This window comes from Schistocerca cancellata, chromosome 4 (genome assembly GCF_023864275.1).
Source record: "Schistocerca cancellata isolate TAMUIC-IGC-003103 chromosome 4, iqSchCanc2.1, whole genome shotgun sequence".
Taxonomy (NCBI): domain Eukaryota; kingdom Metazoa; phylum Arthropoda; class Insecta; order Orthoptera; family Acrididae; genus Schistocerca; species Schistocerca cancellata.
Window position 1 is genome coordinate 161425670 of NC_064629.1, and position 25776 is coordinate 161451445.

Consider the following 25776-nt stretch of genomic DNA (forward strand, 5'->3'; position numbering starts at 1 on the left):
ATGTAACAAGGACGATATTTGAAATTGCAGTTTTACTGGTCGTGTGAGTTTCAGTTATCGTTGCCTGTGCTGCGATGACTTGTTTAGAGCTAGTCTAAAAATGTTGGTTTGCTGCGGACAGTATTTTGCATTCTACTTTGGATCCAGACACCTAACACATCCAACTTCATCGTTCGCAGTGTCAGAAGAAAATGAATTGCCAGCCACCAAAACATTGTGCACAATCATTTTTAACCTGGCAGTAAATGCTTAAATACATCTTCGAAACTGAATAAATATAGAAAGGAATAGTATGGCGTTTATAGGTGTCTGCACTAGACTATTTAACGGTGAAAGTACTAAAACTTTCGGCCAAATTTCATTCTAATTCCCTTGACTGCTGTATCGTGTTATACCACGCATATACTGCTTTATATTCTGAGTGATCATTAAGCATTGGCGTTACAGTTGATTCAGTTGCACATGAAAAAGGTTTGATTGAGATCGGCGTTGTGTGGGGAAACTGAAAGTCCTGTTAAGAAATCCAGGCTTCCGCGTATTGAGAGGAAATCCTGCGCCGATAAAGAGCGTCTGAACTTAGTCACACGGCCCCAGTCGGCAGCAGCGTCCAGCATGAGGCGCTTCGTTCTCTTACTGGCTCTTCTCATACCAGGTAAAGCTTTTGATCAATTTATGCAATGGAAAACATTAGTTTTAATTGCTCTCGACTTGCGAATACTCACTAAAATGCACTATTTCATGTGACTAATTTAAAAAATGGCAGATCAGGGAACATCTGTGTTTTGTAAGAGCTTTGAAGTATTGTTCAGTATACAGTGATACACTGATTTGATGATTCTACAAAGCAGTAAGTACTGATTAGCCACACGCAAACGAATGCACGAAGGGCAAGGAAAACATTTCTCAGCACACCAGTGACAGTGTTTATTAGTTCATAAGTGCATTTATTTTTAGGACGTAGCCTCCTTTTAAGTTATTAACCTTTTCCAACCTTTTTCTGTGAGTGGATTTCACCCCTGAAACACGATGATGAGACATCTATACAATATTCTTCTACGACTACGATATCCCCTACTTTGGGTTTTCCAGTCACAAATATCTTGAGACGTAAGAACGGATGGAAGTCAGAAAGTACCTTATCTGATGGACAGGACGGATATTACTATAATTCGTACTTCAGATCACTGTTTCTCCACTGCTAAACCATATTTATGGGCATAACCATTGTCGTGATGTCACCTTTTGTTCCTTTCTTTTTCTAGAAGAGTATGTTCTCGCTTAATTTTTCGTCCAATTGGGCCAAAAAACGTACGTAATATTCGTAATTTATTATTTTCTTACAGTTTTTTCTACTGTGCTATATCGAACCAACTGTTATACCACTTTCGCAAGACGGCATATTTCCATCAAACGCTTACTGGGAAGAAACAATCGAATGTGTATGACACCAGTACAATTCAAAACGCAATCCACAAAATAATCTACATGGGATAAGTTGACACTGACTGACGGTTTGCTATTTGCGCATATATTTCCACAGTTGGTTTTCCTGCACGGTAGCACAATCACAATGAAATTAATTTCCTAGCCGTTTCACAAACTGTATAATTAAATAGTTGTTCTACTTGGATATCAAACCAACGGCGTACGTTTTGAATATGCTGTGTGTGTGTGTGTGTGTGTGTGTGTGTGTGTGTGTGTGTGTGTGTGATGAATATAAATAAGGCAAGTGAAATGCAACCTTAGAGCGTGAAGAATATATGTAAGTATGGTGTGACAAAGAAATACTGTATGGCCTCACTTATGAAACACGGTTACAAAAAAATTATATAAAATAAAATGAAAAATAAATCATCAACCAGTATGTTTCAGTTTACAATTCGTGGAGCAGGACTGTATCAGACGAAAGTTTTCCACGAGGTCAATTTTGGATGGCACTTCTCAGTTTGCACCCACGCTGAGGAATAAGTGAGAGCACCAATTGTCAATCAGATACTAGGGCTTCCACTCCTTACTTCATCATGCACATTTATACGGACACATTTAAAGTCTCGACAACATTATCTAGCTTTCCTTTCACTCTTTATTGTAGGCTCATAAATTAGGTATAACTTATGGTGAATTTGAGAAGATGTAGCTCCTCTACCACAAAAAAAATCTAATTACAGTAGTCACTTGGCATCTGACTGGCGCAACGTTTTCCGAAACCATTGTTGTTTGCTTTCACCCATATTGCAGTAACCACCGAATAAAAAATTAGTTACATAGCTTCCTTAACAACCAACAGGTAATCACGTATTAGTACAACTTTTTCCTGAGCTGTCTACCTTTAAAGGTAAGCAATCTGCATTTACTTTCCGAAAGCGCTTCCTATATATCTGGTCTTCGGATCACCATGATTGCTCATTCCCTGAATATATGAATTCATTTCCTATCCGAGTATACCTCCGAAATTTTCAAAGAAAATTCGGTGGTTACATCCACCTTTCCATAACACAGCTGCCAAAAAACTTTTCTTTCTTTAATTGTTGGAGGGCATATTTTCCTCATCTCTCATCAGAGGGAAACGTAATCGTGGAGTCCCAGCTGGACAGTACATGTGTGTCCCATAATTCAAAGAGAAACATTTTGTTCTCTTCTACTTTTGATAACAACTGATTTAACCTGGGATCCATCTACATTGAGACAGACGGAAACTGTTTAATTTGCGACACATGACAGCGCTGGAGGACTGCACAGATGTTAGTACAGTTAACACTGATGCAATTCCTTGCATCAAATTTTTTTCTGATGTGATGTGGGCTGTGGCAGAAACGCGTCAGTAAAGTTTTTATAACAAGTGTATTCTTATTGTGTAGCGACATGCAGGAGCCTTAAGAGCATTCACAGTTATTAAAGGGACACGTTGCAGCTCACTGTTTGTCTAGCATGACAAATTATGAGTCAAAATTTCTGGTTTACCGTTATTACATTACATTTTAGGCGGTTACATTTAAGAAATCTCCCCATTTGCCATTAACATTCTCTTCTCACGAATTATAACAAAATTTTTATTTTCACACCTGCACACTCATAATATAACTGCATTTTCAATTTTTGCTACAAAACAAAAATGAACTTTGTCGCCAAACTACACTGTCTGACAAAACATGTGAAGCCCCCAGAACAGAAGGAAGAATGGAAATGAAACTTCAGGAGTTTAGAGTGTATGTTGTTGTTGTTGTTGTTGTTGTTGTTGTGGTGGTCTTCAGTACTGAGACTGGTTTGATGCAGCTCTCCATGCTACTCTATTCTGTGCAACCTTCTTCATCTCCCAGTACGTACTGCAGCCTACATCTTTCTGAATCTGCTTAGTGTATTCCCCTCTTGGTCTCCCTCTACGATTTTTACCCTCCACGCTGCCCTCCAATACTAAATTGGTGATCCCTCGAGGCCTCAGAATATGCCCTACCAACCGATCCCTTCTTCTAGTCAAGTTGTGCCACAAACTTCTCTTCTCCCCAATTCTATTCAATACCTCCTCATTAGTTATGTGATCTACCCATCTAATCTTCAGCATTCTTCTGTAGCATCAGATTTCTAAAGCTTCTATTCTCTTCTTGTCCGAATTATTTATTGTCCATGTTTCACTTCCATACATGGCTACACTCCTTACAAATACTTTCAGAAACGACTTCCTCACACTTAAATCTACACTCCTGGAAATTGAAATAAGAACACCGTGAATTCATTGTCCCAGGAAGGGGAAACTTTATTGACACATTCCTGGGGTCAGATACATCACATGATCACACTGACAGAACCACAGGCACATAGACACAGGCAACAGAGCATGCACAATGTCGGCACTAGTACAGTGTATATCCACCTTTCGCAGCAATGCAGGCTGCTATTCTCCCATGGAGACGATCGTAGAGATGCTGGATGTAGTCCTGTGGAACGGCTTGCCATGCCATTTCCACCTGGCGCCTCAGTTGGACCAGCGTTTGTGCTGGACGTGCAGACCGCGTGAGACGACGCTTCATCCAGTCCCAAACATGCTCAATGGGGGACAGATCCGGAGATCTTGCTGGCCAGGGTAGTTGACTTACACCTTCTAGAGCACGTTGGGTGGCACGGGATACATGCGGACGTGCATTGTCCTGTTGGAACAGCAAGTTCCCTTGCCGGTCTAGGAATGGTAGAACGATGGGTTCGATGACGGTTTGGATGTACCGTGCACTATTCAGTGTCCCCTCGACGATCACCAGTGGTGTACGGCCAGTGTAGGAGATCGCTCCCCACACCATGATGCCGGGTGTTGGCCCTGTGTGCCTCGGTCGTATGCAGTCCTGATTGTGGCGCTCACCTGCACGGCGCCAAACACGCATACGACCATCATTGGCACCAAGGCAGAAGCGACTCTCATCGCTGAAGACGACACGTCTCCATTCGTCCCTCCATTCACGCCTGTCGCGACACCACTGGAGGCGGGCTGCACGATGTTGGGGCGTGAGCAGAAGACGGCCTAACGGTGTGCGGGAACGTAGCCCAGCTTCATGGAGACGGTTGCGAATGGTCCTCGCCGATACCCCAGGAGCAACAGTGTCCCTAATTTTATGGGAAGTGGCGGTGCGGTCCCCTACGGCACTGCGTAGGATCCTACGGTCTTGGCGTGCATCCGTGCGTCGCTGCGGTCCGGTCCCAGGTCGACGGGCACGTGCACCTTCCGCCGACCACTGGCGACAACATCGATGTACTGTGGAGACCTCACGCCCCACGTGTTGAGCAATTCGGCGGTACGTCCACCCGGCCTCCCGCATGCCTACTATACGCCCTCGCTCAAAGTCCGTCAACTGCACATACGGTTCACGTCCACGCTGTCGCGGCATGCTACCAGTGTTAAAGACTGCGATGGAGCTCCGTATGCTACGGCAAACTGGCTGACACTGACGGCGGCGGTGCACAAATGCTGCGCAGCTAGCGCCATTCGACGGCTAACACCGCGGTTCCTGGTGTGTCCGCTGTGCCGTGCGTGTGATCATTGCTTGTACAGCCCTCTCGCAGTGTCCGGAGCAAGTATGGTGGGTCTGACACACCGGTGTCAATGTGTTCTTTTTTCCATTTCCAGGAGCGTATACTCGATGTTAACAAATATCTCTTCTTCAGAAACGCTTTCCTTGCCATTGCCGGTCTACATTTTATATCCTCTCAACTTCGACCATCATCAGTTATTTTGCTCCCCAAATAGCAAAACTCCTTTATTATTTTAAGTGTCTCATTTCCTAATCTAATTCCCTCAGCATCACCCGACTTAATTCGACTACATTCCATTATCCTCGTTTTGCTTTTGTTGATGTTCATCTTATATCATCGTTTCAAGACACTGTCCATTCCGTTAAACAGCTCGTCCAAGTCCTTCGCTGTCTCTGACAGAATTATAATGTCATCGGCGAACCTCAAAGTTTTTATTTCTTTTCGAAGGATTTTAATACCTATTCCGAATTTTTCTTTTGTTTCCTTTACTGCTTGCTCAATATAAAAATTGAATAACATCGGGGAGAGGCTACAACCCTGTCTCACTCCCTTCCCAACCACTGCTTCCCTTTCATGTCCCTCGACTCTTGTAACTGCCATCTGGTTTCTGTACAAATTGTGAATAGCCTTTGCCCTCTGTATTTTACCCCTGCCACCTTCAGAATTTGAAAGAGAGTATTCCAGTCAACATTGTCAAAAGCTTTCTCTAAGTCTACAAATGCTAGAAACGTAGGTTTTCCTTTTCTTAATCTAGCTCCTAAGATAAGTGGTAGGGTCAGTATTGCCTCACGTGTTCCAACATTTCTACGGAATCCAAACTGATCTTCCCCGAGGTCGGCTTCTACCAGTTTTTCCATTCGTCTGTAAAGAATTGGCGTTAGTATTTTGCAGCCGTGACTTATTAAACTGATAGTTCGGTAATTTTCACACACTTGTCAACACCTGCTTTCTTTGGGATAGGAGTTGTTATATTCTTCTTGAAGTCTGAGGGTATTTCGTCTGTCTCATACATTTTGCTCACCAGATGGTAGAGTTTTGTCAGGCCTGGCTCTCCCAAGGATGTCGGTAGTTGTAATGGAATGTTGTCTACTCCCGGGGCCTTGATTCGACTTAGGTCTTTCAGTGCTCTGTCAAACTCTTCACGCGGTATCACTTCTCCCATTTCGTCTTCATCTACATCCTCTTCCATTTCAATAATATTGCCCTGAAGTACCTCGCCCTTTATATGATGTTATTTCAGTGATTACAAAATCGAGTCAAATGTTCGAAGAACTTGACACTATGGATGCACTTATCAATACAATGTTGATCCGCGTCTGGCGTGAATGCACGCACTGTTTCGGTTACGAAAGGTGTTAGAAAGCCATTATATGCTGTTAAGAGGAAAGCTGGACCTCAGCTGTTGTAAATGGTCCTCGATATACAGGATACTGGCACTGGTACGGATTTTACGTCCGAGCTGGATCCACGCCTGTTCTATTGGGTGAGATCTGGGCCTCATGTTGGCCAAAGGAGTACTTCAGTATCGTACAGACAGTTCGAAGAGACAAGTGCCATGTGAGAATAAGCACTGTCCTGTCGAGAAATGACAACACAATACTGTGGCATCAAAGGTAAGACACGAGAACACGGCGTATCCATTAGGTACTGTTGTTCCATTATATTTTCTTCAGTAATTACATGCTGTGACCTGAAGTCATACCTGACATCAGTGCTCACAGTGACATCAGGAGTGACATCGCTGTACCTTAGAAAAGCATTGGAAGGATGGGATCTCTCCCAGGTCGCCGCCATACTCGCTGGCGACGTTCATCCGAGGTACAGTGCGTGCACAATACCGTGGCCACTAGATGCGCAGTTGGCTGGCGAAGTGTGGCAGTGGTGGGGGTTCGCTCAGAGCTCTGTAGGAGAAATGCTGAGCGCTTGAGGGGAAAGTGCCGATCCAAACTGAAGCCTACACTCATATTCTTCTTAAATATTAAGTGGGACCCCTCCATGCCAACACTTGCTTGGTGACCATTCAAAATGATCTACTGTCACCTCTGCTTTCGTTAGTATCTAAAAAGAATTCCGCCGAAAATGCAGCGATTTATTTTCGTCTGGCTTGCTAACCATTTGTAACTTTCAGAGAAGCACCATGAGTGGAGAATTTTGAATAAAATCTACGCATTTCTCTGGTTGCCATGTCAAAATTTGCTTCTTTTGCCAAAACACAGCGGAGCTTACACTGTCTCACCTCACTCACATGTTACTCAGACACTACTACGAGAGAATTCTGCAACAGTTGTTTATTAAGTTTGTTTAAGTGAGGAATTGAGGAAAAGTAAAGTCAGTAGCTTCTGAAAAAGCATATCCTCGATACAAAAAAACGTGTAATGACTGCACATACATTACATAACCCACAACATTTCTCACTTCATCAGCTATCGACAGCCCTTAAAAATTACATTCTTTGATCGAAAAAGTCTTTAGTTATTGGAATAATACGGTAGATAACGAAATTTTACACAATAACGATATCGTAAAATATTCTCCTCTTTGCGTGCTATCATTTGCCAAAATCTCATTTCGATGTACAAAACAGTTTATGACATATGAGGAATGTTGTGGATATTTCGCTCTGGCTTTATCGCTGGCGCAGCGCGATCGCCAATGAGTGTGCTACATCAGATCAATTTTCTCGAGATTGGTGAGTGGCAGATACTTCTACCCAAGTCTAAAGAAAAATTGAATATGTTAGCTAAATTTCGTATGCAACAACGTATTATGTAATATGCACCAAAAGCAAAATCATAGCGATCTCTGTTTTTCATTGGACACTTTTCCGAATTTCGCGCAGTGTCTTACTTTCACATGAACATTACAATAACTATGACCATTAACGAAATGATGGGCACATCGTCATGAACCTGACATATAAAGCTGTTAGTAAAGAGAAACGAAATTATTGTACCGAATAGCTTCTGTAAAATCGTTTGAGAAAGATTGCAGCGTGCGCGCCTCGATTCTGTCATCGCTGTCCGGCCGAAAGACGGGGAACACTTATCGGTCTCCCTTTCTGAACAAACGAATAAACTCTCCCAGCATTTTGGACGAAACCTGGTCACTGCACATCGACCACCGTATCCTCCGCGAGCTATAGTGCACAATTACAATTCTTCGCTGAACATAATGTGACGCCATTCGTCAGCAGTCCGTGCTTCCTGGTCGTGGCACCACTCCAGACGTAACCATATGGCTTGTGGTGTTAACGGCAGCCGATATTTGGGAAGGTAATTCTCTAGCCCTGTTGCTGCTAGTCTCCTGAGCTATAGTGGGCGATTACAGAGAATGTTACAGGGAGTCCATTATTTGCACTTGTATGGCAGGCGCTGATGTGAAGGGGCTACGATGTGCTCGGTGCACTGTACGGCAATTCTCTCTGGGGTCGACCGGGAACTTGACGATGAGTCTGCTTGTCCTCCCGTTGTCATGAACTCCAACATCGAGCCACTGACTCACCCAAATGCTTCACAAATCTGCATACTGCACGATTCGGTCAGCCACTCAAATGGAGACCCAATGGGGCCCGTTTCAAGCTATCAGGTGGTGACAACGCTGAATCACACAAGCACGCAACATCTCAGTGTCCTTCACAGTGATCACTCATCACCTAATGCTGTTCGCGCCCCTTATATGACCTATCAGGAGAATAATATTAATCCACTGTGTTAGCTGTTCTACGTCTCACAGAGAATTGCATCTCCAGTCCTTGACATACCTGCCGATGCTGTGTACGTGTACTGAGTGCCCTCGACCTATAATCCTTTTTTTCTGGATGTTTCACTTTTATTGTTACGCAGTGTATATATACTCCTGGAAATAGAAATAAGAACACCGTGAATTCATTGTCCCAGGAAGGGGAAACTTTATTGACACATTCCTGGGGTCAGATACATCACATGATCACACTGACAGAACCACAGGCACATAGACACAGGCAACAGAGCATGCACAATGTCGGCACTAGTACAGTGTATATCCACCTTTCGCAGCAATGCAGGCTGCTATTCTCCCATGGAGACGATCGTAAAGATGCTGGATGTAGTCCTGTGGAACGGCTTGCCATGCCATTTCCACCTGGCGCCTCAGTTGGACCAGCGTTCGTGCTGGACGTGCAGACCGCGTGAGACGACGCTTCATCCAGTCCCAAATATGCTCAATGGGGGACAGATCCGGAGATCTTGCTGGCCAGGGTAGTTGACTTACACCTTCTAGAGCACGTTGGGTGGCACGGGATACATGCGGACGTGCATTGTCCTGTTGGAACAGCAAGTTCCCTTGCCGGTCTAGGAATGGTAGAACATTGGGTTCGATGACGGTTTGGATGTACCGTGCACTATTCAGTGTCCCCTCGACGATCACCAGTGGTGTACGGCCAGTGTAGGAGATCGCTCATCACACCATGATGCCGGGTGTTGGCCCTGTGTGCCTCGGTCGTATGCAGTCCTGATTGTGGCGCTCACCTGCACGGCGCCAAACACGCATACGACCATCATTGGCACCAAGGCAGAAGCGACTCTCATCGCTGAAGACGACACGTCTCCATTCGTCCCTCCATTCACGCCTGTCGCGACACCACTGGAGGCGGGCTGCACGATGTTGGGGCGTGAGCAGAAGACGGCCTAACGGTGTGCGGGACCGTAGCCCAGCTTCAGGGAGATGGTTGCGAATGGTCCTCGCCGATACCCCAGGAGCAACAGTGTCCCTAATTTGCTGGGAAGTGGCGGTGCGGTCCCCTACGGCACTGCGTAGGATCCTACGGTCTTGGCGTGCATCCGTGCGTCGCTGCGGTCCGGTCCCAGGTCGACGGGCACGTGTACCTTCCGCCGACCACTGGCGACAACATCGATGTACTGTGGAGACCTCACGCCCCACGTGTTGAGCAATTCGGCGGTACGTCTACCCGGCCTCCCGCATGCCCACTATACGCCTTCGCTCAAAGTGCGTCAACTGCACATACGGTTCACGTCCACGCTGTCGCGGCATGCTACCAGTGTTAAAGACTGCGATGGAGCTCTGTATGCCACGGCAAACTGGCTGACACTGACGGCGGCAGTGCACAAATGCTGCGCAGCTAGCGCCATTCGACGGCCAACACCGCGGTTCCTGGTGTGTCCGCTGTGCCGTGCGTGTGATCATTGCTTGTACAGCCCTCTCGCAGTGTCCGGAGCAAGTATGGTGGGTCTGACACACCGGTGTCAATGTGTTCTTTTTTCCATTTCCAGGAGTGTAGTTAGAAACTTCCCTTCTTGAAAGATCGGTTCTACACTGAAGAGTCCTAGGAATACAAGTAATGAGCTTATTTCATTGCACAATGGAAACACTATCAGCTCTGACATAGTAACGAATCTCATTTAATTACCAGGGCACAAACTGAGTAGAACAATCGCTTCACGAAAGACTGTTGTGTTGCACGAAAGAGAGACTTGGCGCATGTTTGTTAAAAAATGCGCGAACTTCAAAGACGGGGAGAAAATGCAGCTGGCAAGCATTTCTGCAGGAAAGCTTCCTGGCACTCGCTTAACCAATTACTTGTCTGTCACTCAAAGCTCTTGGCACAGCTCCAACACGTGCTGCACGTTCATCTCTCTATGCTTCCGTTTACTTCGGCCACTGCTGCCGACGAATGGCCATCCCTTTCTCCTTTCTGAAGCGTTTAGCGTAGATCCGTGTACAAAGACGCCTCCAGTAACGTTCTGAGAGGTTCTAAGTACGTAATACCGACGGTGTTGATGAATGACGTCTTAAAACACAGGAATGGGCCCTTTGGACGGCCTGTCGAAAAAGAAGGTGCATCATTAAGATGAACAGTCGTGCCTTCTTGAAAGCTGGTCTAGTAAGTCATGTACAAGGACAACGTGGTTTTTTATGGTTACGGAGTCATACAAGGGCTTCCTGGCAAGACGCAACCTGTAATCTTTCACAGGAATAACCTGTAAATATGAGACTTTTCTGTGATATGTAACATACAGGTGGAGAGGCTTCAGTGGCTGTCCAGCCCAGTCCGTTACGAAAGCTGAGTACTTAATTACTAAATACTCAATGTTTATAATCAGTTATTAACACAGAGAACTGAATTAGATATCCAGTGATACCACTCACGGTCGGACTATATAATTAATTGACAAGCTACAAAACATAATTAGCAAGTCTGTATTATAAAGACCTAAGTCGAAACAAGGCCCCAGGAGTAGACAACATTCCGTTAGAACTACTGACAGCCTTGGGAGAGCCAGGCCTAACAAAACTACCATCTAGTGAGCAAGATGTATGAGATAGGGGAAATACCCTCAGACTTCAAGAAGAATATAATAATTCCAATCCCAAAGAAAGCAGGTGTTGACAGATGTGAAAATTACCGAACTATCAGTTTAATAGGCTATGGCTGCAAAATACTGACACGAATTCTTTACAAGCGAATGGAAAAACTGGTAGAAGCCGCCCTCGGGGAAGATCAGTTTGGATTCCGTAGAAATGTTGGAATACGTGAGGCAATACTGACCCTACGACTTATCTTATAAAATAGATTAAGGAAAGGCAAACATACATTTATAGCATTTGTAGACTTAGAGAAAGCTTTTGACAATGTTGACTGGAATACTCTCTTTCAAATGGCAGGGGTAAAACACAGGGAGGGATAGGCTATTTACAATTTGTACAGAAACCAGATGGCAGTTATAAGAGTCAAGGGGCATGAAAGGGAAGCAGTGGTTAGGAAGGGAGTGAGACAGGGTTGTAGCCTCTCCCCGATGTTATTCAATCTGTATATTGAGCAAGCAGTAAAGGAAACAAAAGAAAAATTTGGAGTAGGTATTAAAATCCATGGAGAAGAAATAAAAACTTTGAGGTAAATGCACACCCACAGTTTCAGCTGGCAACCTGTCTTCATTCAAGTGATGCGGAAGTGAGAGGGAAATGCGAAGAATCTTCTGAAGCTAAGTCTGGGGTAAACTTCTCACTCATAAATCTGTTAGCGTTCAGAGAAATTACAGCGAGAAAGTTTTCTGGGAGTACGGGAATAACTTTGAGGAACAGAATGAAGTAAGTAAATTTTTCGGCCCATGGCGGAGGTGACATGTGTCTCAACAAAGTTTCCACCATTTCAAATATAATCTGATTAGGGCGCCTTTCTGTAATTATGGACGTGCCTTTGGTCTACTGCTTCACGCATTAAACAAAACAGCAATGTAGTTAGTGGGTTTCAGCAGGTGGCTCTTCAAGAAACTTGTTCTGAAACGCTATGGATAGCGTATGGTGCCATGAGAAAGGGTTTATACCTTTTTATTACCTTGGAAAAGAGAACACATTAAGCGGGCAGACGATGGTAGAATGTTTTTAGCTGGTTTAATATGTTCCTTAGAGTGTCCAGTTTTACGATTCATTCATATGAAGTGTTCATAAATGTTAAGATATGTTAAAAGTGCGATTCATTGCGTAGGGGCCTGGCGCATCCGAGCGGTCGAATGGAACCGCTGTAATACTCGGATAGTATCACAGAGGGCATAAGTATAAAGTAAAATACTATTCTCAACAAGATTTCTCTTCGTCACATGATTCGTTGGCGGTAAACAGTCTGAAAGGACGTGCTTGTCTCGCAACTTGTGGCTTACATGAAGTAAAACGTGAGTGCTTGAAAATGACAAACAAACGTATTTATAAGGACAGAAAAAGTTCGTAAATTGATCTCAATCGTGCGAAACGCGCTTCGATTGGTAAGCGGAAGCCAGTTAATCGCTATAATTTCGTCAAAATGAGAGAGTTACGTCATTGGCGAGAAAAAGACCAACCGTACGGTGCTGGCATTGCCGGTTTCAATATTAAAAAACACAAGTTGAAACTTTAAAAGGTTGTTTATTCAAAACATCGTTTTTCAAGTTGGCAGGAGCTATATTTCATGAAATATACGTGCAATTACATTATAACGTTTTGTAGTTTATGAGTCTGCGTTTCTTCTTTGTAGTACGGAGGATTGTTGCGATATATTTTAATTTCGATTTTTGATGCACGGTTTTGTAACGACTTTGTTGTTAAAAGCCATTTTTTAAATATCTCTACGTATCACTGTAGACAATATCATCAGTTTCAAAGTAGTTTTTGGAATTTTGTTCGAAGTTCGAAGTTGTGGTGTTGAGAGCTCCCACGTACCGCCCACGCACTCCGTGAAGGCCTTTCATCGCTGTCGTGTAATGTCCTCTGGGTATAAGATTTTTACTTAAAAAATACATAAAACATTCTTAAGGGTGTACAATACATGTCTAAAGTCAGGAATATCGGTTCAAGAATCTAGCGTCATCCTGGTCTATTCCCCGCAGTGGCGAAAACCACGCATGCCTCCTTGACCAACTGGACGAACGAAATACTCGAAAAGAGGTCTGAACTTTAAACGAAAAATACTTTTCTATCGGGGCAATACACCTATTTACAAATTTCGTTCGTCGATGGAAAAAACATGAAAAAATGGAGTTTAATTATTGGAATATCCAGCCTATTCACCAGATTTGGTCTCAACCTACTTCAGCACTGAAAGAAATTGGGGACTGGAAACAGTTCTGGATCGTCTGAAAAGTTGACGAAAGCTGTGGATGGGTGTTTTGTGGCTCATGTATGGAAGAAAGGTAGATATAGCTCACCGACCTAAAAGGAGAAAACGTCCACAAACGTGTTCATTTTTAGCTAAAAAATGAATGTTTCGTAGATGGATAAAATCTACAAGTCTCACCTGTGAAGAATATTCGAAAATAGCACTGTGCACATGCTATTGTAACATGGTAGGTGTACGAGTGTTGATGGCATTACGTTGTGCAGGAGACGTGGCGCGAGCGACCGCCGAGCCGGAGGTGCTGACGTGCTTCCACTGTGGCGACGAGGCGCAGGACGGGGAGCCGCCTTGCAACACGCAGCCGCCACAGGTGGCCACCTGCCCTGAGGCCAACTACTGCCTCAAGATACTCTTCCAAAACGGTAACTGTCAGTTCTACCTCGTCTTTCTAAATTATTTCTGTCTTTAGTTTTATGTGGCATTAGGCCACCTAGCCACATCATTACACTACTGGCAATTAAAGTTGCTACACCAAGACGAAACGCAGATAATAAACGGGTATCATTGGACAAATATACTAGAACTTACATGTGATTACATTTTCACGCAGTTTGGGTGCATAGATCCTGAGAAATCAGTACCCAGAACAACCACCTCTGGCCGTAGTAACGGCCTTGATACGCTTGGACAGTCAAACAGATATTGGATGGCGTGTACAGGTACAGCTGTCAATGCAGCTTCAACACGATACCAACAGTTCATAAAGAGTAGTGACTGGCATGTTGTGACGAGCCAGTTGCTCGGCCACCATTGACCAGACGTTTTCAATTGGTGAGAGATCTGGAGAATGTGCTGGCCAGGGCAGCATTCAAAGATTTTCTGTATCCAGGAAGGTCCATGCAGGACCTGCAACATGCGGTCGTGCATTATCCTGCTGAAATGTAGGGTTTCGCAGGGGTCGAATGGAGGGTAGAGCCACGGGTCGTAAAACATCTGAAATGTAACGTCCACTGTTCAAAGTGCTGTCAATGCGAACAAGAGGTGACCGAGACGTGTAACCAATGGCACTCCATACCATCACGCCGGGTGACACCCCAGTATAGCGCTGACGAATACACGTATGTGTATGTGTATGTTCACCGCGATGTCGCCAAACACGGATGCGACCATCATGATGCTGTAAACAGAACCTGGATTCATACGAAAAAATGACGTTTTGCCATTCGTGTACCCAGGTTCATCGTTGAGTACACCATCGCAGGCGCTCCTGTCTGTGATGCAGCGTCAAGGGTAATCACAGCCACGGTCACCGAGCTGATAGTACATGCTGCTGAAAACGTCGCCGAACTGTTCGTGCAGATGGTTGTTGTCTTGCAAACGTCCCCATCTGTTGACTCAGGGATCGAGACGTGGCTGCACGATCCGTTACAGCCATGCGGATAAGATGCCTGTCATCTCGACTGCTAGTGATACGAGGCCGTTGGGAATCAGCACGACGTTCCGTATTACCCTCCTGAACCCACCGATTCCATATTCTGCTAACAGTTATTGGATCTCGACAAACGCGAGCAGCAATGTCGCGATTCGATAAACCGCAATCGCGATAGCCTACAATCCGACCTTTATCAAAGTCGGAAACGTGATGGTACGCATTTCTCCTCCTTACACGAGGCATCACAACAATGTTTCACCAGGCAACGGCGGTCAACTGCTGTTTGTGTATGAGAAATCGGTTGGAAACATTCCTCATGTCAGCACGCTGTAGGTGTCGCCACCGGTGCCAACCTTGTGTGAATGCTCTGAAAAGCCATTCATTGGCGTATCACAGCATCTTCTTCCTGTCGGTTAAATTTCGCAAATGTAGCACGTCATCTTCGTGGTGTAGCAATTTTAATAGCCAGTAGTGTAGTTTTTTAGGTCCGGGTCACCTCTTACGTACGCATCCGACATCAATAAGAACATCGGGCAAATGTTACAAGCAGGAGAAGCCACTGTAATGCCGTGAATCACCGCCTCCAGCCATTATAATGGCCTTAATTAGGTAGCATCGAGCTATCAAGTTGCTGGGCTGTTGACTAGTACGTTTCTCCAGCTGTTACAAATAGCCGTGCACAATGGCCGCACGGCCTAGGGCGACGAGTCACGGACTGCGTGGTCCTTCCGCCGGAGATCAGAGTCCTCCGTCGACCATGGGTGTGTTTGTTGTTCTCAGTGCAGGCGCGGGAGACCGTACAGACGACAAACTTAGATGCAGCACCTACATAGACGCCATAGTGTGGAGGATGAAAACCGAGACAGAAAGAAGACAGATACAAATGCATTAGTCTAAACATAATGTACAGATATCACAATATATAACATATAACTAAAGCTCAACATGAATAGATGTAAACAGTGTCGGCGCATCGTCGTAATTGCCACAAGTAAACACGGCAATCATGTCAATAGCGTAATTATCTTAGTAACAGCTTTAGTAGTTAGCATAGTAATTATAGATTAGCATAGATCTTCTTGATTAAAGGTAAGCAAAGGATTGAGGACTGAGGATCAATGACCTGGCGACTAATTCCAAGGCTTTCATCCTCAGTTCCCCAGGATGGAGGGACTATAAACTTCTTCCTTTCCTATCTTCTTTCCTCTTCTTCATTCTAAACTATATTTTAGTATTTCTTTTTCAAAATTAAATTTCTTGTAAATTTTTGTTAAACAGTTTGGGAAAGCTGCCATAAAGAAAAGAAAAGAAAGACAAATAGCAAACAAAGATAACCAAGTAAAAGAAAACAAACCACGATCAACTATGACCCGCCTCCACGTGGCGGGGCATGGGCAAATGTGCGATCGGATGCGGGAACTGGTGTGGAGGTTCAGTCACATCAGCGCCCATATACCGATCGCAGCGGCCAAGTGGTCACTAAATACCCACCTTAAGCAATTAGGTGGTGGGTCATAAAATCAGGGCGGCAAGTGAAAAAAAAAGTGTTCTTAGCATAAGTTATTTTAAGTTAGTTTAAGTAGCGTGTAAGTCCAGGGGCCGATGCCCTCAGAAGTTTGGTCCTTTAGGAATTCACACTCATTTTTACAAATAAGCCCAGACATTTTGTGCGGGATTAAGATTAAGAGATTCGGTAAGCAGCCGAGGTACGAAAGGGCGCTAGAGTGTTCGCCAAATAAGGAACGTATGCGTGTAGCTCTAGAACATGGCTGGTCTTATCTTGAAAGTCTAGAGAGTGTACAGCATAATCATCATCGCTATTCTTGAAATAACTATCCTGGTTCATATTCACAGTAACGTCAATGAGTGACAACAGTCACGGATTGATAAAGCCCCCAAAACATTACGCAACCACCTTCGGCGTGAACTAGGCCCACCACACCTTGAGGGTTGAACGCCTCATTCGGCTGTCGCCGCATTCGCCGCCTTGCATAATTTTTAGAACAGGCAAAATAGCGATTCGTCGGACCACATTACACAACTTCAGTCAGGTGAAGTCCAATCATTAAAACTTCTCGAGTGATCAGCATAGTGGTGGCGTCTTCTTGCCACAACGTTTCAGTAAGATCCGTGCCCATCATCTACGGCTGAAGATCACTTCGAAAGTGCACTAGCCATTGAATATTACCTGAGTAAAAAATCCGTCCGGGACATTTCAGGCCCTATGAAGCCGACCTAGTCGACTGTCGATTGGTTGGTTCATTTGGGAAAAGGGACCAAACAGCGAGGTCACCGGTCCCATCGCATTAGGGAAGGAAGTCGACCGTGCCCTTGCAAAGGACCTATCCCGGCATTTGCCTAAAGCGATTTACGGAAATCACGGAAAACCTAAATCTGAATCTCCGGACGTGGGTTTGAACCGTCGTCATCCAGAATGCGAGCCCGGTATGCTAACCACTGCGCCACATCGCTCGGTAGTCGATTGTTGGTCATATGATTGTGAAATGCGAAGTAACAACCGCAGCTAACAAAGACCAGGCACACCTCATGCACTGACGCACAGGGACAGCGGATAATTGCGTAGGGTAGTTGCAAAACATCTCACGAAATCAGCGAAAGTAATAATTCGTGAGTTCCAAAGAGATATCAGCTGTCCAGCTTATATAATAACTGTGCTAGGGAGTTAAAAATAACGGGGTGCAATGGTCGAGCAGCCACACATTTCTACAGGGTGGTCCATTGATCGTGGCCGGGCCAAATATATCACGAAATAAGTGTCAAACGAAAAAACTACAAAGAACGAAACTCGTCTAGCTTGAAGGGGGAAACCAGATGGCGCTATGGTTGGCCCGCTAGATGGCGCTGACATAGGTCAAACGGATATCAACTGCGTTTTTTAAATGAAAACCTCCATTTTTAATTACATATTCGTGTAGTACGTAAAGAAATATGAATGTTTTAGTTGGACCACTTTTTCGCTTTGTGATAGATGGAAACGTCGAAGTACGTGGTATCACGTAACATTCAGTCAGTGCGGACGGTATTTGCTTCGTGATACATTACCCGTGTTAAAATGGACCTTTTACCAATTGCCGGAAAGGTCGAAATAGTGTTTATGTATGGCTATTGTGATCAAAATGCCCAACGGGCGTGTGCTATGTATGCTGCTTGGTATCCTGGACGACATCATCCAAGTGTCCGGACCGTTCGCCGGATAGTTACGTTATTTATGGAAACAGGAAGTGTTCAGCCACATGTGAAACGTCAACCACGACCTACAACAAATGATGATGCCCAAGTAGGTGTTTTAGCTGGTGTCGCGGCTAATCCACACATCAGTAGCAGACAAATTGCTTGAGAATCGGAGATTGATACAACAACATCGATTGCACCCTTACCATACTTCTATGCACCAGGAACTGCATGGCGACGACTTTGAACGTCGTGTACAGTTCTGCCACTGGGCACAAGAGAAATTACGGGACGATGCCAGATTTTTTGCACGCGTTCTATTTAGCGACGAAGCGTCATTCACCAACAGCGGTAACGTAAACCGGCATAATATACACTACTGGGCAACGGAAAATCCACGATGGCTACGACAAGTGGAACATCAGCGACCTTGGCGGGTTAATGTATGGTGCGTCATTATGGGAGGAGGGATAATTGGCCCCCATTTTATCGATGGCAATCTAAATGGTGCAATGTATGCTGATTTCCTACGTAATGTTCTATCGATGTTACTACAAGATGTTTTACTTTATGACAGAATGGCGATGTACTTCCAACACGATGGATGTCCGGCAAATAGCTAGCGTGCGGTTGAAGCAGTACTGAATAGCATATTTGATGACAGGTGGACTGACCGTCGAAGTACCATACCATGGCCCGCACGTTCACCGAATTTGACGTCCACGGATTTCTTTCTGTGGGGAAATTTGAAGGATATTTGCTATCGTGATCCACCGACAAGGCCTGACAACATGCGTCAGGGCATTGTCAATGCATTACGGAAGGCGAACTCTTCGCTGTTGAGAGGAATGTGGTTACACGTATTGCCAAATGCATTGAGGTTGACGGACATCATTTTGAGCATTTATTGCATTAGTGTGTTATTTACAGGTAATCACGCTGTAACAGCATGCGTTCTCAGAAATGATAAGTTCACAAAGGTACATGTATCACATTGGAAGAACCGAAATATAATAATCAAACGTACATACGCTCTGTATTTTAATTTAAAAAACCTACCTGTTACCAACTGTTCGTCTAAAATTGTGAGCCATATGTTTGTGACTATTACAGCGCCATCTGTCACAAAGCGAAAAAAGTGGTCCAACTAAAACATTCATATCTTTACGAACTACACGAATATGTAATAACGCAGTTGATATTCGTTTGACCTATGGCAGCGCCATCTAGAGGGCCAACCATAGCGCCATCTGGTTTCCCCCTTCAAGCTAGACAAGTTTCGTTCTTTGTAGTTTTTTCGTTTGATGCGTATTTCGTGAGATATTTGGCCCGGTCACGATCAATGGACCACCCTGTATAGACATAGCTAAGCGGCGCTGGACATGATGTGAAGAGCGGTGGCACTGGACAGTGGATGACTCGAAAGAGCGACGAATCACTCTGTACCCTGTAACAATCCGATGGAACGTTGGGTTTCACGAATGACTGTGAAAGGTTACGTGCCATAATTCGTATTTCCAACACAGCGTGTGCAGCGCAGGGTAGCCGCGCGGTCTTAGGCGTCTTGTCACGGCCCGCGCGCCTCGCCCCGTCGGAGGTTCGAGTCCTCCCTCGGGAATGGGTGTGTGTGTCGTCCTTAGCGTAAGTTAAAGTTAAATTAAGTAGTGTGTAAGCTTAGAGACCGATGACCTCAGCAGTTTGGTCCCATAAGGCCTTACCACGAATTTCTAACACAGGATGTTTTTCACGATTAGGAGGTGGTCCCCTTATTGCACTTAACAAAACGATAAATGCGGAAAGTAGTAAATATCTTTTACAACAATTTGTACTGCGTACAGGAGCACTATGGTGACGATGATTGAATCAGCATGACATAGCACCCTGTCATACACATACATCTACATGGATACTCTGCAAATCACATTTAAGTGCCTGGCAGAGTGTTCATCCAACCACCTTCACAATTCTCTATTATTCCCATCTCGTATAGCGCGCGGAAAGAATGAACACCTATATCTTCCCATACGAGCTCTGATTTCCCTTATTTTATCTTGGTGATCAACAAAATATTTTCGCATTCGGAGGAGAAAGTTGGTGATTGGAATTTCGTGAGAAGATTCCGTCGCAATGAAAAATGCCTTTCTTTTAATGATGTCCATCCCAAGTCCTGTATCATTTCTGTGACACTCTCTCCCATATTTCGCGATAATACAAAACGTGTTGCCTCTCTTTGAACTTTTTCGATGTACTCCGTCAGTCCTATCTGGTAAGGATCCCACACCGCTCAGCAGTATTCTAAAAGAGGAGGGACAAGCGTAGTGTAGGCAGTCTCCTTAGCAGGTCTCTTACATTTTCTAAGTGTCCTGCCAATAAAACGCAGTCTTTGGTTAGCCTTCCCCACAACATTTTCTGTGTGTTGCTTCCAATTTAAGTTGTTCGTAATTGTAATACCTAGGTATTATGTTGAATTTACGGCTTTTAGATTAGACTGATTTATCGTATAACCGAAGTTTAACGAGTTCCTTTTAGCACTCATGTGGATGACTTCACACTTTTCCTTATTTAGGGTCAACTGCCACTTTTCGCACCATTCAGATATTTCTTCTAAATCGTTTTGAAGTTTGTTTTGATCTTCTGATGACTTTATTAGTCGATAAACGACAGCTTCATCTGCAAACAACCGAAGACGGCTACTCAGATTGTCTCCCAAATCGTTTATATAGATAAGGAACAGCAAAGAGCCTATAACACTACCTTGGGGAACGCCAGAAATCACTTCTGTTTTACTCGATGACTTTCCGTCAATTCCTTCCAACTGTGACCTCTCTGACATGAAATCACAGCTCCAGTCGCATAACTGAGACGATATTCCATAAGCACGCAATTTCACTACGAGCCGGTTTTGTGGTACAGTGTCAAAAACCTTCCGGAAATCCAGATTCACTACGAGCCACTTGCGTGGTACAGTGTCAAAAGCCTTCCGGAAATCCAGAGATACGGATCCATCTGAAATCCATTCTCAATAGCAGTCAGGACTTCATGTGAATAAAGAGCTAGTTGTGTTTCACAGGAACTATGTTTTCTAAACCCATGTTGACTGTGCGTCAATATACCGTTTTCTTCTAGGTAATTCATTATGTTCGAACACAATATATGTTCTAAAATCCTGCTGCATATCGACGTTAACGATATAGGCCTGTAATTTAGTGGATTACTCCCACTACCTTTCTTGAATATTGGTGTGACCTGTGCAAGTTTCCAGTCTTTGGGTACGGATCTTTCGTCGAGCGAACGGTTGTATGTGATTGTTAAGTGTGGATCTAATGCATCAGCATACTCCGAAAGGAACCTAACTGGCATACAGTCTGGACCAGAAGACGTGCTTTTATTAAGTCATTGAAGTTGCTTCACTACACCGAGGATATTTACTTCTAGGTTACTCATGTTGGCAGCATCTGTGAGGCAACAGCTGTGGGCAACAACATTCCTGAAATGGACTGGCCCACCCATAGCCTGGACGTGAATCCAGTGGAAGACCACTGGCATGAGTTAGAACATGACCTTCGCTCTAGACCCCAGCGTCCTGCATGACTACCTTTTCTGGTTTCGGCTTTTGAAGAAGAATGGGTTGCCACTCCTCCTCAGGCCTTTAGACACCTTTCTGATAGTGTCCCCAGCGGAGTTCGAGCAGATAGTAAGGCGACGGTGGACACATCCTATATTAATCTCCACCAAAAGGTGTCCGGATAGTTTTGATCAAATGATGCAGATGATGCTATCATTGTCCGACAGCAGTAGTATTGGAGAGAAGAATTGTGCAAGCAGGTTGTCGCTGGCTCAGGTGGACGTGCTATTTTCGGCAGGGTCCGTCCAGCGCGGCTGCGCGCCACGGGCGACGGCGTGGGGGCGTCGCGTGCGGGTCGGCTGCGTGGAGCCGGTGCGCGATGACACCAGCGTGCTGCGATACTGCGCCTGCGACACGCACCTCTGCAACGGAGCGCCGCCACAGCCGACCGACAACTTGCTGCTGCTGTTTTTGTTATTCTGGGCCTGTCTGCTGTTCTTCACGGGCGGACAATAACCAGCCGCGTGCAGTACCCTCCGTGTCTAATTACTGTGTAGCGGTTAACACCTCTGCTTGCAAACTTGACTCCAAGATTTCGAAGCCCATAAGGTAACTGAAAACCAGACTTTACCTACTGAAGTGCCAACGGCGCCATCGTCTGATAACTTTCTACAAGTACTGGGTGTCTCAGTGCTTATGTCATCACCAGAAATTTTGCTACATAAATGACAACTTTCAGGGTAGGTGGTGTTAGGCGTATGAAAATTTTCCGCGCTAATACGCAATTGTTGCGTGAATTACCTTAGAAATCTGAACATTTGAGCCCGTCCACGGAAGGTCGACCGATGAACATTTAGCTCGATACTGACTGAAATGGCTTTTCGCTGCAGCGTACGTCTACATGGAAACGTGACTTCGTGCCAAGTTCCTTAAGTTGTCAGCATCACAGCCCCGCTGGACTCTGCCGCAGGTTTACAGTGCGCCAGTATATTATCCCCCGCCTGGTACAACAGTGTTCATGTGGTTATGTTGGATTCCCACTGAGGGGATCGGATTTATATCAGGAGAACTTCGGACAACACAACACCACGGTCTTCTAACATATCGAAATTGCTCGTATTATAAGCAACATTAGACACAACTAAGACGAACTCTGTTTTTTCTAAATGAGAAAGCCTCACCAACGCCCTAATCGTTTTAGATCAACATTCTCTCTTTCTTTTTCTTCTTTTTAACAGATGAAACGCCAGAGAACTTTTATGCAAGACAGGAAATGAAGAGGAGTTGATAAAAATCCTGACCCAGGTTTTATGACGACGAGGTCAGTGCCACTTAAAAACTATCGGTGGTGTTGAATGAACTAATGGAGGGAGAAAATGACAGCATGGGGTCTGCAATATGACACTCTTTGTAACTATTGAAAGACGAACTGCATGGTACATTTATTGTGGCGCTGTATATATCGAATAGAGAGTGTTTTATCTAGTGCAGTGTTGTCAGAGATAATTTATGTGATAGTGCTGAAGTAAAGGATGCTACATATGTTTCCTCAGGATAAGTATTTTTGCTATGTGAATTAAATGCATTCTTTTCTCATTTTGAACGAGTAAATAAAAAATTTAATCTATCATAGTATCCGCTCATGGCTGTCGAAAATTTGTTTTCAGACAGATTGTTGTCTTTTCCTGGATAAAAAAGTGTTCCGCTACAGCAGATTTATCAAACTACTCCCGCTTTGCAGTTACCTTATGCTCCCGATTTTGTTAATGCAGCGTTCTCGATGTTGTACCGACGCACATCTGACCAAAACTACAATGTAGTTGCTACTTTATCCACATGACTGTTACAAACCGTAAAGATCCCTCTGTCTCATTTCTATATTACAGGGATAAATCGTTTATCTAATGTGTTTCTTAGACAGTCAGTCATGTGGATTGTGCAGACGGCTAATGTGTTACTACAGAGTCTTCGTGATCGTCGTAATGTTCTTCTTACGTCAGAGCACCACTACTCTTTCTTTATTAAGGCGTTCTTGAGACATTCCACTTCACTTCACTTCCACTCTGGTTCATGCCTCTAAGCGGATGTACGCTGCAAGTCACTTCAGTCAGCTACTCTCAGTGTGCAACTATCCGGTATCAGGGGACTATTCCCTTGAAAATGTCCTCCACAGACGGAGATACAAAGCTGAAATACTCAAATGTGTTCATTTGCCTACGACATGATACCTCGGAAAATTTAATCAAGTTCTGTCTCTATTTTTGATGTTAGCCTTTTGTCCGGACTGAAGAACGTCGTAGTAACAACCTTTCTTCTAATGAAGGTGTTATACAGACTCCTTTGCTACAATTTTCTGCTTAACACAGTATTGTATTGCATGTTTACCGGGGGCCTAGAAACGACGGAGAGGCTCCGTCCCCGGCGCAGGCGCAGTGGTCCACAACCCCACGAAGACTACCGCACTCCACTTCACCCCTCCGCCGCCCCACACCGAACCACTCTTTCAGGGATATTGTGCGGTTCGGCCCCCGGTGGACCCCCCCCCCCCCCCCTTAAGGGAACGTCTCACACCAGACGAGTGTAGCCCCTACGTGTGCGTGGTAGAGTAATGGTGGTGTACGCGTACGTGGAGAACTTGTTTGCGCAGTAATCGCCGACATAGTGTAGCTGAGGAGGAATAAGGGGAACCAGCCCGCATGCGCCGAGGCAGATAGAAAACCGCCTAAAAGCCATCCACAGACTGGCCGGCTCACCGGACCTCGACACAAATCCGCCGGGTGGATTCGTGAGGGGGACGAGGCGCTCCTTCCCAATCCGGAAAGCCGTGCGTTAGACCGAACGGCTAACCGGGCGAGCTAACACAGTATTACTATACACTCCTTCAGTGCCTCAGTATTTGATACTAACAGACCTACGTTTGTTGAAGAAAGCTCTGTGCGTTTGCAGCAGAGTGAATTTAATGTCTTCCGGATTCAAACATCGGCAATTTTTTCTTTTAAGATAGCAGTACGGTTTCACTTATGGTATCGGGTCTCTTCGAATTTTGATTCTTAAAAAATCTGTATTTGATTTCCTACTCTCGTACTTTTATTCATCTACTGGTATTTTCTTTTAATAGCGTTACTAACGCTTGGACACACAAACTATATTCACTGCAAGCCTCACTCTTGCTTTACACACTTCAGGGCACAAAGAAATCTCTCCGAATTTTCCACTTCCGCTACTCCCACTTCATTTTAGTAGAAATAAATTAGCGGTTCCTCTCCCCCCTCCTCTCTCTCTCTCTCTCTCTCTCTCTCTCTCTCTCTCTCACTCTCTCTCTCTCTCTCTCTCCGGCCACCTCTTTTACCTTCTTCTAAGTATTCGGAATATCTTACTACCCTAGGAGTTTATATTTATTAATATGATAAGGAAATATCTTAAAATGAAGGCTGCTGTGAAACTGAGGAGAAAGTCACATGATTCCCTTGCAGCCATGGAACGCAAAAGTGCACAAAGAACAGAAAACAAACTGTAGACAATTTTATGTTCTCAAACTGTAAAATCATAATATGAGTACTCTAATACGTTTTGTGTGTCAAATCCTTTCAGGAAACACGTTCATTCCATATTCTTCCTGAACAATGATTCACTCGTGTGTGTGTGTGTGTGTGTGTGTGTGTGTGTGTGTGTGTGTGTGTGTGTGTGTGTGTGTGTATAGTAGATAGCAGTCACTTTCTCAATGCGCTAAAGTTTGACCTTTAATAATTACACATGTCACACTTTAAATGTATGTCAGTGTATAGAATGTGAGCCACGGATGCCTCATTTTATCTAAAATGTGATCGATGTCTGTGGAAAATATTGTAATAAAACGTAAACTATAAATAAAATTTTCTTGCGCAGGTCAGAGTATCATTAAGTGCAATACAGTTCGTAACCTAACTGTGCATTTTCAATATTCTGTCAACCAGCAAATTTCTGCTTCAACCCTACTCAGTCTATGTAATC

General features: G+C 44.5%; 2 protein-coding genes across 5 annotated transcripts in view; one reads left to right on the top strand and one right to left on the bottom strand.

Moving 5' to 3' along the window:
* Positions 1 to 25776, bottom strand: part of LOC126184746 (excitatory amino acid transporter 1) — a 738875-nt gene that overhangs the window by 44104 nt on the left and 668995 nt on the right. The window lies entirely within an intron of this gene.
* LOC126184747 (uncharacterized) lies at positions 605 to 25703 on the top strand. 3 transcript variants are annotated; one of them, XR_007536872.1, is made up of 4 exons: positions 605 to 652; positions 13864 to 14019; positions 22085 to 25452; positions 25487 to 25703. XR_007536872.1 is itself a non-coding variant. In XM_049927284.1 (3 exons), the coding sequence occupies exons 1-3, from the start codon at positions 613 to 615 to the stop codon at positions 22300 to 22302; spliced, it is 414 nt and encodes a 137-aa protein (XP_049783241.1). In that variant the 5' UTR covers positions 605 to 612; the 3' UTR covers positions 22303 to 25703. The 3 variants fall into 3 exon arrangements, 1 of the variants encoding a protein (XP_049783241.1); XR_007536871.1 differs by having other exon boundaries at positions 22085 to 25446; XM_049927284.1 differs by having other exon boundaries at positions 22085 to 25703.

Coding starts and splice junctions, on each gene's coding strand:
- LOC126184747 (XM_049927284.1), top strand. CDS start 613: ATGAGGCGCTTCGTTCTCTTACTGGCTCTTCTCATACCAG. Junction 653..13,863: donor ACTGGCTCTTCTCATACCAG/GTAAAGCTTTTG, acceptor TACGTTGTGCAG/GAGACGTGGCGCGAGCGACC. Junction 14,020..22,084: donor CAAGATACTCTTCCAAAACG/GTAACTGTCAGT, acceptor TATTTTCGGCAG/GGTCCGTCCAGCGCGGCTGC.